The 15,644-nt window shown below is 32.5% G+C and overlaps 1 protein-coding gene across 1 annotated transcript; it reads left to right on the top strand.

Moving 5' to 3' along the window:
* The first annotated feature begins 5,035 nt into the window (after positions 1 to 5,035).
* LOC18022442 (microtubule-associated protein futsch) lies at positions 5,036 to 14,613 on the top strand. The gene is given in 14 exon segments (XM_024159016.1): positions 5,036 to 5,290; positions 5,808 to 5,861; positions 5,863 to 5,965; positions 6,054 to 6,235; positions 6,325 to 6,477; positions 6,558 to 6,989; positions 7,080 to 7,346; positions 7,576 to 8,472; positions 8,554 to 8,844; positions 8,937 to 10,256; positions 10,518 to 13,442; positions 13,539 to 13,631; positions 13,739 to 13,870; positions 13,990 to 14,613. Coding segments are annotated over 14 exon segments (7,353 nt in total). The 5' UTR covers positions 5,036 to 5,245; the 3' UTR covers positions 14,449 to 14,613.
* The last annotated feature ends 1,031 nt before the right edge of the window (positions 14,614 to 15,644 follow it).

Below are 15,644 nucleotides of genomic sequence, written 5' to 3' on the forward strand. Positions count from 1 at the left end.
TTTTAATCAATCCTGCTTTTTTTAACCGACGTTAAATCATTGTGTTTATATGTACTTTAAATATGAGGTTCTATGAAAGTTAGACCAAATATTAATTTTAGATATTTTAATTTGGAACAATTATTTTAGATATTTTAATTTGGAATAATTATTTTAAGAAACATGATATATTATGAAATTTGGATTAGCTCGTTAGATAAAATTAAATTATTAAACTATGATCTACTAAACTAACCGATTTTATTGCAAAAACATTATTTAAAATTAAAAAGGCAAATATGTGAAGCATATCTCCATTTGGCGGTGCAAGGATATAGTTAAATTCGCCAAAGCTTCAGACTTAATTCCTCTATCGAATAATCGAGTTGCTCGTGAAGTATTTCATATATATCTTTTTTTTTTTTTTGAGAAAAGGCTTTATTTCATATATATCTTATACTTCAAAGATATATAAATCGAGTTGCGAAGTTACTTAGTTACATATAAAGATCTTGAAAACATTATTCTACAAAAACAACATTTCGAAAATGTTATTACAAAATTTGCGTGGACGAGGGGCTTAATAACATCACCTGTTTAAAAAATTCTTAATATCATCTGCATAATAATGAAGTTTCGTTTGTCGGTAAATTATATTTTTAGTATTAGATACATGCTAAATTTTTGTATGGACCCTGAAAGAATTAATAAATATTCTTTATTTGATAATCCCTAAATAATATCTACTGTAGTGAACATATTAGTGACTCATTCAAGTCTTTAAACTTTTTTTAATGGTTTTTGTCCAGATTAAAAGTGTGTTGATCCAGCTTTATGCTCGTCGTGATTTAAATATAGAAAGCATATATTATACAAGTTGTGGATAATTGGGTCGGTCCTCCTAATGGCGGCCAGCTTTTTTTTTGAAATTGAAATGGACGCTGTCTTATTAACATTTGCAGAAGAATCCACTAACGTTGTGATCAATGATGATGATGTGATTTAATTCATAATTATTGCTACCTTACAGTTTCTTTTAGAAAAGAAAATATGATCACAGCAATCTAATTTTTATTATTACCCTGTACAATATATTTATGCAGAACTTAGTTTATGATGAAAGGAAACAAAACAAAGAGCAGACAGGTTAATCACAAAATACTTTACTCAATTTTCTGAATTTGAATTAATTGCGTTTAGTCACAAGAATAAATCACTTTGGGAAAAAACCAATTTTCTACTATGTGGCATAGATTAAGCTTAAAATCATGAATATGCACGAAAGGTTAGATACCAGAAGAAATCAGGATATATTTGTATTCGATCCATATTCAACGGGTAATAGATCTCGTTATTTGTATTTGATCTTAACATCATGAATATTTTTCCGATTTTGGATATTTGAATATCATGAATAATATCTGAATGAATCTAGTATTCTGTGTCTGATCTTAATTGTGAATTTCTATTTTTGTGGTTAAGAAATCATATGAAGTAACCTATCATTTCACTTTTTCACTTTCTTTTGTTGGCAAATTTTATCATCTATTATATTAAAATAATAGAAGCACATTTAGTACTTGCTTCCAAACATTCCTAATTTTTTTTAAAGTGTTTAAAAATAATTTTAATAATTATTTATATTTAATTTCGAAAATTAGTTATTAATTTAAATATTTTTAGAGTTCCTTAAATTTAAGTAATTTAGATTTGATTTGATTTGATTAAAAATAAAAAATCAGATATTAATTTAGATTTGATTTAAAAATTCTAATTTAAATAATTTCTATACTATTAAACATTTTTATCAAAAATATCTAGAATTTTTGAAAAAAAAATTCACATATGAAAAATAATGATCATATTTGAAATATAAAATATTTATAATGATGTAAATGATATGATATTTATGTTGCTTATATAATATATTTACGATTATGATTTATTTACAAATTAATAATAAAATAATAAGTAAAATTCAAATGTATAATTTAAATATTAAAAATATATTTTTTAAAATTCATAGAACTAAAAATATATATAAAAACCCGGGTTAAAAATATTTTGGTAACTAAAATCACTAATTTTGAATTATACATGTATATCGAAAATATATTTTTCATACAAAATCAAAACATAAAAAATTAAAAATTATTGCATACACTATAATGTGGTTTGAAAAACCAGTTGTACACTCCCTTCGTTGATTAAATTTTAGAAAACTATAATGCTAAATAATACTGTTTATACATCTCAAACTTTTAACAAATAATTATATTATACGGTAATATGAACGGAAAAGTTAGAATTATGTTTTTATAATAGTTCATTATGAATTAATATTAGTGGATGGGTTAAAATTATGTTTTTATAATTATAATTAATTTTAATACTATAAAAATATATCTAAACACAAAAATCAATATTTTCACTTATTAAAAAATATATTTATAAAACTAATTATATCTAAACTCAAAAACACAAATTATATTATAAAATTCGTTAAACAATAAAAAATATTCTCGTGCAGATGCACGGGGTTAGAATCTAGTTTTTTTAAAGAGAAGTACAGTATTACGAATTCACGATCCGTCAATAACAACCATGCAGTAATTAAGTGTGCATGCATTAATTTTTTTTCTGATAGTACGTAGCAAAATTAATTTATACTGTCTTTTATTTTCAAATTTTGTATATTTGTCATTAAAAATTCTAAACTTATAAAACCAAATCAGATTTCAAATCAAAGGTTTGTACAGCTTTTTGTTGAACTTTTTATTTTGGGTTTAACAACGGTTAATATAATTACTAAAAAATATGTGTTTAATAACATAGGTTTGAATCATATAATAAGATGTATGTCTTATTTAAATAAATAGGTATATTGTAAGTTAATTTTTTTGTGGCTTCATGTAAGAAACAACTTTTAAAATTTTCGAGAACATTCTTGTTGTAGTTAGGATACTCTAGGATATAACTAAATACTTTGTTAGTTTGTCGGATGAAACTATCAAATGTTCAATCTTACATAATGTTGTAAAAGTCCAGAATTTGTGAAATATTATATAAAAAGTAAGGATTAATCTATCTATCGCTAATTAGTTTTGAGTTGGAAATCCATAAATTCATATTTAACATGATATCAAAGCCATCCGATTTTGGGCTTTTTCTGTAAATGTTTTTTTCTACAAATTTTCACGCTTCAATTCTGATTGGTTTGAGCGTGAGGGAAAATTTTGTGAAAATGTCACATTGGTAGTTGGAAAATTTATGAAATATTATATAAAGGATAAAGACCAATCCACTTATCGCCAATAAGTTTTGAATTAGAAACCCATAAAATCATATTTAACATGGTACCTGATCTTTGGGTCCTCTCCAGTTGGGTCTCCCAGGAGATGGCTCTAATACAAAGTTAAATAAGAGTTTATGGACTTCCAACTCAAAATCAATTGGTAATGAGTATATTAACTCTTAATCTTTTATATACTACTTACCGATATGTAATTTTCATAACACATGATAAGTTCCGAACGTTGATTAATGTCTTAACAGAATTTTGAATATTGATTTTTATTCAATTTTATAATATAAAAGAAGATGCATTAATAACAGTATATTATAGTCACAAATTACAAAAAATTGTTTAATTTGTTAAATATTTTTTTCAACTATATACTTATTTGTGTAGTGATTTCCTTACGTGTCACGCTCACAACGAATTTCACACATTTTCGCTTACGTGTCAGCTTCAGAATGAGTTTCGACTGCAAAAAGATTGTTTAGCCCTATTTAGCAATTACATGTTAATTTTTAATTGGTTCCTAACTAATGATATGTCAAAAATAACTTAAAACAAACCGGTTTAAATTAATTCCATAGTCAACCAAAGCGTTTTTGAAATTATATAAAACAAAAAATTAGATTTTTTTTTTAAAACATTTTTCTAAAAAAAAATTTATATCTCTGAGTGTTTAGCATTTCTTATGTTTTCAAAATTTAGAATGTTAAAAGAAACAAAAATGGAATCTATTTAAAAGCTATAGAATGTCATTTTTAAAATTATATAAAACCAAAATTTAGAAAAAAATTTAAAAAATATTTTACAGCGAGTTTCACAGTTTTTCGCTTACGTGTCAGCTCTAAAATGAATTTTGGCTATAAATAGATCATTTAGCCCTATTTTTGCAATTACGTGTCACTTTTTGATAAAATTAAAACAAATTAACAAAAATGTTTTTTTTTATAAAAAAAAATAAAATTTACATTTTACCATTTCTTATGTTTTCGAAATTTCGAAAAAAACTAACAAAAATGTTAAAAGAAACAAAAATGGAAATTATTTAAAAAATAATCGAATGTCATTTCAAAACAAACAAAATCTGAAATTAAAAAAAAAACTCTAATAAAAAAGTTAATATATATATATATATATATTTAACTAATGGAATGACGATATTTGTGATGTTTAAAACACATAAAACAGTGATCATAATCGAATAAGTTCATACGAACCTTCAAAAAATTACGTCTAAAATATAGAACAGTGATCAAAAGATCTCAAAACTATTTAAACTAAATTATTTGGATACTACTATGTTTTTATTTACTCTTTTTTCTTTTATACTGTTTTCACGATAATGTCTTCCAACATTAAAATACAAGGAAATCTAACAAACAAATATACTCAAAAATAAAAAAACAAATAAATCCAAACTACTATTACATTTTCAAACAATCAAATAGAAATTATGTCAATCCGCGCGAGGCGCGGAAAAGTTAACTAGTATTATATATGCAAGCGATGTTTTTCTCTCAAAATGATATATTATTTCTTTCTTTTATTATGTATTTTTTTTTTCAAAATATATTACCTTTTTGCTAGAAAAATATGATAATTTATGATTTTGTTCTATTTTTGTGATTGCCTTTCAGAGAATAATAAAGCTGTAATTGAGGATCCTACCAATTGCATGTGGAATGATAAATCAAAAGGCCCACCAAAAAGATTAATCTAAAAGCCAACTCAGCCAACCCCATTGAACAATTGTGCTTCGTTTTGTCACTATTCATCATCTACCTGTCTTCTCACTGACTTCAAATCTTTTTTCTTCGTATAATATCAAGTGATCATATATTATATATCTGTTTTCATGTGTAATATAATCTGGTGATTCAGAATCAGTACTTACAGTAGGTTTCTTGCAGAGAAAACAACTGTTCGAACCCTAAACCTCTAAAATCATATTGCTTCCCTGCATGAAAGATGGAAACTGGAGTTGTCATCATCCAAGAACCAGTCTTGAAAAAGGTATGATGATGATGATTTATGATACATATATATCCTCTTTCTCTCTTTCACTCTATTTTAGAATTTTGATTTTACAACTAGGCTAGATTATTATAACTTTCTATATTGGGTGATCAGTAAGTTTAATTAAAATGAAAAAGTATGTTTCCTTTTTTTTCTTTTGCAGTCTGATGATTGAAAACTTTAAAATGATGTTAGAGATCTTGAAAACAAGATTATGTAAAATCTGTAATCTGTTTTACTCTCTGGCTACAGATTGTGTATTTTAAAACACCTTTTTATCCATACACACAGAAAAGATAGATCTTACAAGAACTTGATCAGTGTCTGAGAATTGCATCTGAAAGTTGATAATTTTCAATACAAACTTTTCTGACTTAAAAGATAAAATCTACGATTTGGGATATGTCTGATCATAGTTTTGTTTCAAGTTTTTGGATTAAGGCTCTGTATAGAGCAGATTTGTGATAATCTGAAATTAAACGTTTTGAGATATTAACATGTTTCTTATATGCAGACAAGTGTTGAAGAAGCTCCTGCAGGAGTGATACTTGACCACTCATCCATGGAAAGTAGGTAAGGCAAACCTGAGTACTGTTCTTGATGATGAGATCACAAGCCGAGATTGCAGAAACAATATTATTTCGGGAGAAGCAGATGTTGTAAATGGTTCAGGTAATCGAGCAAGAAACTGCCACACATTCAGAATGTTTCAAAGTTCTTGCATGAAAATTTATGCTCTAAAACTGTTCTATATGATCAGGGAATAAAGAACGCGAGAGATCAGAACTCGAAAAAAGAGAAGCCATAAAGACTAATTCGGTTGTAGAAGACAGTAAGATCGTTAAAGAGAAAGCTAGTGAGACAGATGATTCTGAGATAGTCTTAAGTGATGTGATTTCAGAGAAGGAGATAGAAGATGATCTTACCCGTAAACAAGAAGAGGTATTTTTTTAAGTTCCTTGACGTTCAAACATGAGAGATGCTCAAAATTCACTGAGATAGTATTAAATATTCTGTTCTGTTTTGTGCAGGTAAGTATCGAAAAGCCAATAATAGAAGAAGATCAAACTGAAACCAAACACTCACCAGAGCAAGAAGAGAAGATAAGTACCAACTCTAAGGTATTGAATGATACTGCACCAGTTAAAGTCGATGAAGACAACGTAAAGAAGAGCTTACTCTCGGTAAGTGTCTCGTTTTTACGTTGCTCATGTGTTTTCCATGTTCTCTATCTTCAGAACTAAGAAACTGTAATCTATTGCAGACTGATCAAATAAAAGAAGAAAAAGATTCAAGAACTGTTGAGACATCTGTAAATGGAACAGAAGCTGAGCACAATGCAACGGTTTCTGTAGAAGACATTCCAAGAAACAGTGAGAACATTGTGAAAGAAACAGCTCCAGAAGAGACAACAACAACAACAACAACAACAAATGCTGAAACTGCAGAAAAAGCCCTTTTTGAAGAGGAAAAAGATGCAGAACCGAGGCCGGATGCAAAAGAAAAAGATGAAACAGAGATCGTTAGTAATGAAGAAACTACATCTCATCAATCTGAAATATTGAAAGGAGATGATCGACAGAAGGAGACTGCAGAACCAGTGGAAACAATCAAAAACTCAGACGATTCAGGGCAAGTCTCAAGTGAAGTGACTGTAGACCATAAGGAAGAGGACACAAACCGAAAAAAAGAAGAGGTTTTATATTGATTCCTCCAAGCTTAAGATCAGTTTTGAGCAAAAACTTGTTTCAGACAATTAACACTACTTTTATCTTTTCCTGTGCAGGTGCTAGGAAGTCTAACAGTTACCGAAACGCCGACAATACAAGGAGAAGACACTGCATTGAAAGCTTTAAAGGATAATGAGGAACCTGAACATGTGTTGGTAAGAGACATACCACAAGCTGAGACTTCAACAGTACAAGAATCTGCAATCTTGAAGACTTTGGAGACGAAAACTGATGAAACAGCTGCAGAACCGAGTTTGGACCTGAAAGATGATAAAGAACATGAGGAAGCAGAGACGGTAAAGACCATCGTATCATCTGAGGAGGTAAGGAAATTTATCTTCATAGATATTAAGAACCATTAATGTAGAAGTTAATTAGTCAACGGCTTGAGTTTGTTATGTTTGTTAAGGACAAAACTACTTTTGTCTTAATTTATCAAACCTGAAAAAACAGAAGAGGTTTTAATCTTAATTTTCTCAAAGCTAAAGATCAGATTTTAGCAAAACTCATTTCAGAAAACGTAATAAACTCTATCTATCTTTTTGTCTGCAGGTGCAAGAAAGTATTCCGGTAATCAAGCCGCCACAAGTCTCACCAAAAGAACTTGAGGAAGAAGAAGATCAAAGCTCCAAAGATACTGAAGGAGATGAACATGTCTTGGGGAGAAACATGCCACAGAGTGAGATATTTGTAACTAAAGCTGAGACTTTGGAGACCAAAGAAGATACAGAGCCGATTATGGACCTGAAAGAGGATAAAGAACAAGAGAAAACAGAGAAACTTGAAGAAATTCCATCAGATCTTGCGTTGAAGGTTGATAAAACGGAGCTAAAGGATGAAAAGATAAAGGTAGATAAAGTTGATGGAGCTCAGACTATGGAGCAACAGAGAGGCTTAGACGTGAATGAGTCAGAGGCAGAGCCAATTGATGGAAACAGAACCGATGAAACAGAGGAAAGCCAAGTTGAAAAATTGGTTTCTCTTCCGGATGTATCAGAGGCCAAAAGCAAAGATGTAGCACTGCATCAAGAAGATCAAGAGGAAGGTTCCTATGGATTTGAGACAAAAGGTAGTGAGCTTGGAGAAAAATTAGTCATGGAAGAAAGGAGTGTGACTGATCTGACTCCTCTGCAAGAAGAATCATGCCTGAGAAACATGCAAGAAAACGAAACAAAAGTGGAGAAAGAAAAAATAGACAAGCATGAACTAGCAAATGAAGAAGTTTCTAATGACCAGCAGAGTCTTTTGGAAGAAAATTCTGATGAAGTTTCATCTGCAGCACCTTCAGGTGAGGCTGTTGTTGAAACCAAAAAGATTGAAGACATAAAAGCGAATGAAGAAGAAGAACAAGTAGGAGACAAGATCCAGAAAACTGTTGAGACTGTTAAAACAGTTGATGTCGAACCTGTAAAGTTTAATGAAGACGAAATAGAGGAGAGCTCAAACTCGGTAAGTTTTCAGTTTTACATTATTCCCTGCGTTTTTTGCGTTCTCCTATCAGCAGAACTAATAAAGCGTACTCTAATGCAGACCCGTGAACAGATACAGAAAAAGAGCGTGGATAAAGAGAATGTACCAATAGGTGAGACTAATGAAGTAAATGAAGAAAAAGCTTCAAGAACTGCTGAGACCTCTGTAAACGGAACAGAGGTTGAGCATAACGCAGCGGTTTCAGTAGAAGAAATCTCGAAGAACACTGTGAATGAAACAACTCCAGAACGAGTGGAAGCAATCAAAAGTTCAGACGATGCAGAGAAAATATCACATGAAGTGAGTGGAGACAAAAAAAAAGAAGAGGACATAACACGAAAAACAAAAGAGGTTTTGTCTCAGTTCCTCAAACAGATAGATCAGATTCGAGCAAAACATGTTTCAGCCAAGAGTATTTCAACTATCCATCCTTTTCCGTGCAGGTGCAAGAAAGTCCTACGGTAATCTCAATACAAGGAGAGAACATCGACTTGAAAGCTTCAAAGGATACTGAGGACCATGAACATGTGTTGGTAAGAGATATGCCACAGTTTGAGACCCTTGTAATTGAAGCTGAGGCTGTAGATGCTTCAAAAGTCCAAGAAGCTGCAATTTCGAAGACTTTGGAGACCACAACTAATGAAACAGACGCAGGCCAAGAGACAAAAGAAGACAAAGAACCGAGCCTGGACCTGACAGAGGAGGTGGAAGATGACGAGACAATGGTAGATAAAGTTGATGGAACTCAAACTACGGAGGAACAGAGAGGCCTAGACTTGTATGAGCCAGAGGCAGGGCAAATTGATCTAAACAGAACCGATGAAACAGAGGAAAGCCAAGTTGAAAAGCTAGTTTCTCTTCCGGATGTAGAATCGGTTGAGAAGATGCAGAAGCCATCTCCGGAGTCTCATTCTGAAGTATCAGAGGAAACAAGCACAACTGTCGATGAAAAGATCGAAGAAAAACCACAAGGAGAAGACTTAACACTGCATCAAGAAAGTCAAGAGGAAGCTTCATATGGGTTAGAGACAAAAGAAGAGACTCCATTAGTAGCAGAAAGTAGTGGCCTTGGAGTAAAAGCCCAGGAAGAAGAATCATGCTTGCCAAAAGAAACAGAGTTGCAGAAAGAGAGAACAGAGAAGCATGAACCAATAAATGAAGTTCCTAATGACCAGCATAGTCTTGTGGAAGAAAAATCTGAATACATTGAAGACATAGAAGCGAAAGAGGAAGAAGAAGTAGCAGATAAAATCCAAAAAAGTCTTGAGACTATCGAAATAGCAGAACCTCATAGTTCATTGCCATTATATTCAGAGGAGCAAGATCATGAAGCTGCTTCCGAGAAGATAGATGACAAAAAAGTGAAGGAGGAAGAACCGATAGTCCAAACATTAAGTGAGGAAGATGTAACAAAAAGCCATGAGAGACAAGAAGAAGTTTCTAAGACTGGAGATACAACAGTCGTTAAAGAGGAGCAGACTCAAGCGGTGGAAAAAGTCAAAGATGAGCAAAAAAATGTTACATCAACAACAAATGGGGAAAAAAAAGCAAATGAATCTGCAACTGAAGCTGAGACTGTAGACGCTTCAACAGTACAAGATGCTGCAATTTTGAAGACTTTGGAGAACACAACTAATGAATCAGAGGCAGTTCATAGCCCAATTGGTGGAGAAGAAGAAGACATAAAATCGAGTCTGGACTTGAAAGAGGATAAAGAACAAGAGGAAACAGAGACGGTTAAGACTGTCATCTTATCTGATGAGGTAAGGATATGAATCTCCGTATATATTGTTGGTTCTTTGTGTGTGTGATATTGATTCAAAATCAATGGCATGAGTTTTTGGTTACGGCCAAAACTACTTTTTTCACTCTAGAGCTAACTCAAGTTTACTCTACAAGCTTCTGAATCGGTTGCATCTAATAATGAAAATTCATATTTTATAATTGAAAGCTCTTAATCTTCTCGCCTGTTCTTGTATTCAAAGTCTCTGCATTCCTAAAAATTTGTTTATTTCAATGAACAGGTGAGATCGTCTGAGAGCCAGGGAAGAGAAGAATCTGTTGAGGTCAAACCTAAGGAGATTGTTCAAGACGAGAGCACTCATGAGAAGGTTGAGAATCTTCTTGATGTACCATCCCTAGAACCTTCTTCTAAAGTATCTGAGGAAACAAGCAAAGCCGTAGATGAGAAGATCAATGAAAAACTAGAAGAAGAAGTGACACTGCATCAAGAAGGTCAAGAGGAAGGTCCTGGTGGGTTAGAGACAAAAGAAGAGACAATTTCATTTCCACAAAGTACTGAGCTCAGAGAAAAATCACAGGAAGAAGATTCATACCCGTCAAATGAGCAAGAAAAAGAAACAAAGTTACAGGATGAGCAAATAGAGAAGCATGAATCAGCAAGTGAAGAAGATACTAATGCACATCAGACTCCTGTGGAAGAAAATTCTGATAAAGTTACACAAGTTTCATCTGAGACCGTAGTTGAAGCTGAAAAGATAGAGAAAAGTCTTGAGACTGTTGAAACAGATGAGCCTCATAGTTCATTTCCGTCATCTCCAGAGGAACATGGGAGTGTTGCAAAATGTGAGAAGATAGAAGACGGAAAAGAGAAGGAGACAGAACCGATGGGAGATATGACCGAGAAAGGTCCTGATATTTCTGGAACAAGAGATCTGAAATCTAGATCACATGGAACAGAGTCCTCTGAATTGGTTACAGAATTTGAGGAACAGAAGCCGAAGCAAGTCAAAGAGGTTCTTGAAGGGGAAAGAAAGGAAGTCGATGAGACAAAAGCAGAAAGACTTCCTTCAAGTGAAAACATTCCACAAGAGGCTCTCTCTGATGTTGTGGCGCTCCAAACAAAAAGAGAAGACGATGGAACAGAAAGCCACGAGAGGCAAGAGGACCTTTCTAAAGCTGTAGAGACGAAAGAAACAATGGTTGCACAAGAAGACCATACAAGAGATATTGGAACTTCTTTGACAGAAAAAGGTTCTATGAATCAGACTCAACAGGAAAAACAAGTCAACGAGGAATGCTCCAGATATGAGAAGGAAGAGGTCAGTTTAACAGAAAAGGAACAAACAGAGAAAGAAGATGATAAACATGTTGATTCTTCAGAGAAATATGATAGTGAGACTCAGCTTGCAGAAACAAAGAAAGAAGATGAAGACAGAACTGTGGTTTTAGATGGTTCAGGTACCTCAAAGACATCAGAAAATGTATGCATCAAAGAAGAAGAGTTTGAGAATCTTGAAGCTCCAAAGCTAGAGGAGTCAAAAGAAAACAAGAGCCATGAAATTTCTGGAACCATCAAAGCAATAGAAGCTAAGGGTGATCAGTCTCTAGCAGTTGAAACACCAGAGGCAAATCAGACTCCATCCTTTGTTTCAGAACTAGAAGACAAAATTCCAAAGCAAATTGAGGACATTCATGAAGAAGAAACAAAGGAAACACAAGATTTACAAGTTGTGGTTGATCGGAATCTTCCAGTTGAAACATCACAGAAAGAGCAGACTCCGACCTTGATTTCAGAACATGATGAACTGCAGACTTCAAAGAAAGTTGAGGAGATTCATCAAGAAGAAACAAAGGCACACAAGTTGCAAGAAGAAGAAAATCTCCCTACCGAAATTGTTCCAAGAGAATTCAGAGAAGATTCAGTTTCCACATTGGCTTCTGGAGAAGACGATCAAGTGACTGTGCAAGAAGGTGATTGTGCAGGTGACAAGAAAGAGGAAAAAGATGTTTCTGCAGAAACAAAAGAGAGTGGAGGAGAAACAAAACCAAAAGAACCAGAAGTGGAAAGAGCAGAAAATTCAGATGATCAGATTGAGACTTCAACTAAAGTCACAAAGCTAGAAGATGAAGATACAAAGACTACGGATACTGAATTGCCACAATATCTGGAGAATGCATGCCTGAAGCAGGAGGAGTCAAAGGAGCTCGGAGATGAGACTAGCTCAACTCTTCCAGTTGTTGGAATCTTGAAAGAACTCCAAAATACCTTAGAGACTGAGAGAGAAGTCAATGACTCCTCACCATTGGGAGAAAAAAAGATAATAGAGCCAACTGAACAACTACAAGAGACAGATGATGCTGATGCTGAATCAAGTGTGAATGATCTGCATTCATGCAAGGCTGAACCAGAAACCCTGGAGAAGAATCTTGTTACTGATATGAGCGAGCCAGTATCTGAAGAAAAAAATGATAAGAAAGTCATGGAGGAATCCTCAGCTTCTGAGATAATAGAAGCAAACATGCTACAACTTGATGAAACTGGGGAAGCTGAAAAAATTCAGGAAGAGGACATTCTTGCAGGAAAACCTCTTCCAGTTGAAGAGTTCAAGTTGCAAGAGGAACATAAAGAAGCAGAAAAGGTACAAGACGGCATAAGCAGAGAGTTTGAAGTTATTGTCGAAGACAAATTAAAAGACGAAACTAAGGAGATTGCAGAGTGCAAGGAAGAAACTCCAGCTGGTCTTGTAGTCACATCAGAGAAGCAGATCACAGTGCCACCGAGTGAAGCTGAGAAAGAATCAAATGAAGAACATGTTGAATCTCAAGCGATATTAGATGATACAAAGAGAAACAACGAAGAGGTTAATGCAGATAAATCTCTCACAAAAGAAGCACTAGATAAACTTCAAGTTCCATCCTCAGCAGAACTGAAACCAAGTGAACTCATCACAAGCGAAAACGTCCAAGTGCAAGATCAGTCCAAGGAATTTGAACAAGAGAAGAAGTCGAGTGGTCTCACACATGTCCAGGAAGATAGTGGTAAAAATGCTAAACTAGAAGTTCTTGATGATGAAATAAGAGGTGATGGCCATGATTCAGTTGTAACAAGAAAGGAAGAAACAGGCTCAACAGAGGAGAAGAGGGAGGCTGATTATGTGAACACAGAGCCGGAAGATGATATCAAACATGGAGTTTCTGCAGAAGAGGTAATATCTATAGCAAAGAAACATAAGAATATTAGTTATACTATGATTCTACTAATTGTCTTGTGTTGCTAAACAAGTTTTTTATTGACAATGCAGAGGAACAACTCGTGTGAAAAGACTGACCGTGAAGCAACAGAAGATAAATATCAAGAGAAGACTGCTATCAAGGAAGAGATCAAAGAAGAAGAGGTCTGACAAAGAAACTATTCAGTAGTTTTTTGCTTTTGTTTCACAATCATCTATAATCCAAGAGATACTTGCAGAAAAATAATATTGAAGAAACCATGTTTTTGCAGAAGGAAACAACGCAGGAAAGTTTCAACAGTATGAAGAACACAGATGATGCAACAGAGAAAACAAAACCTGAGATTCTGGAGACCGAAAACTTGTCTTCTGTCAGTGACAACACACAAGACAAATCATTAAAGGTAAGTGAATGTTTCTTTGGTCTCATCATCCTATTCTTTTGCATAACTAAATGACACAAACTCTTCCAAGTCACAAGAAAATTCCTCCAAACAAATAATATTTATCTTCATTTTTGCAGCAAAAAGATGAAGTTCCAAACCAGCAGAAAGATGATGATGTTCCAAAGGTAGAGAATCTAAAGATTGCAGAAGAATTGCAGCAAAAAGATGGAGAATTTGACAAAAACAAAGAACCTGAACCAACAGTGAAAGAACCGGCAAGGAAATCATTATCTGACCTCATCCAAAAAGTGAAAGGAACAAGCAATATTGAAGATAATACAACAAAACCACATATCGAAGAAGATCCCAAAACAGAGGAAGAAGATGAGGATGAAGATGAGCATAAAGATGATAAAACAAGTCCAGATTCTATTGTGATGGTTGAAGCTAAAGATACTGTTAGCATTACCAAAACCAATAACAAGAAATCACAAGGCATTCTCTCTGGAGTTGGTTCAAAGGTAAAGCATTCAATTTCAAAGGTGAAGAAAGCACTCACTGGGAAGTCTTCTCAATCAACAAAGCAGTCTCTATAATGTGTTTTTTTTTGTTTTGTTTTCTGGTTTGTTGATTGTTTTGATTGGTTTTTGTGAATATCACAGATTTGTTTATGTGTTTTTTTTTGTTCGTTTTCAATAAAGTGCAGAATGAATTGGTGTGGCTACATTTTCATATGTTTGAGAAAAAATGATTATATATAAGAACAGAAAAACAACACAACAAGAAGATAGTGCATTCCAAGAATTCAAAGAAAAGAATTAGTAAAGAGAAAAGAGATTGCTACCTCGTTTTTTATCTTTCCTGATCGCAAAACGCATTTAAGGGATTTTGAAAGTTGTTTTATACTTTCTCGTCAAACATATAAGAAAAGGGTAACAAGAAAAACAAAAATGATCTAACATAGTGTTATATGGCAAGGCCCAATAAACAAATCTCGAAGGAAGAAGAAACATAATAATAGACAATATCTTATTTAATATTCGTTAACAAAGTAAGTTATTTACTTATTTGTGATTTTTTTTACAAGTTCAATTTATAAGCAAAACAATAGAAATGTGGTATTTTCTTATAAAATACTAAACATATTTAAATTTATTTCTTTAATGAAATTTTTTAACATCGTTAAAATATATTTAAGAAGAGATATATTATTGCTATATTTTTTCACAGAAATATGTTAGAATGAACAATTATTTTTCCAGTGGTAGACATTGAAACTCACTGAATTCAAAGGTTTAATTGGGTAGTTGCGTGTTATATATCAATGGACCCAAAATTATATGAAACAAAAAAACATTTGATACTTAACAATTATAACAGAAATAAAAACTACCTAAAAGAGAATAATCAGTTACATGTTTAACATATATAGAAGATATTGAAATTTCTCCAATCATCATCATTTGTGGCCCTATGTCATTTCTTGTTCAATGGCTACTGTGTTATTTAATAAAACTTGAATTAAAGTAATTTTTTGTGATAACCATAAAATAGATCAAAATTAATAAAATAAAATGTTTATAGAGAAAATAATCAAATATAATGAGTGGTCAAAAGTACAAATATAAACATATCTCTATCCTCTTTAACTCTTAATTCTTTTCCGTATCAAATTTTTGGTAATTTTTGTTTGTAATAGAAAAATTAATCATGGAATATAAAGAGAAACTAGTTTTTTTTTAGCAGAAACGTGAAATTGATTTAATTTATATGAAATGATCATAGCAAGAAA

This window comes from Eutrema salsugineum, unplaced genomic scaffold (genome assembly GCF_000478725.1).
Source record: "Eutrema salsugineum unplaced genomic scaffold, Eutsalg1_0 scaffold_14, whole genome shotgun sequence".
In the NCBI taxonomy this organism is placed as follows: domain Eukaryota; kingdom Viridiplantae; phylum Streptophyta; class Magnoliopsida; order Brassicales; family Brassicaceae; genus Eutrema; species Eutrema salsugineum.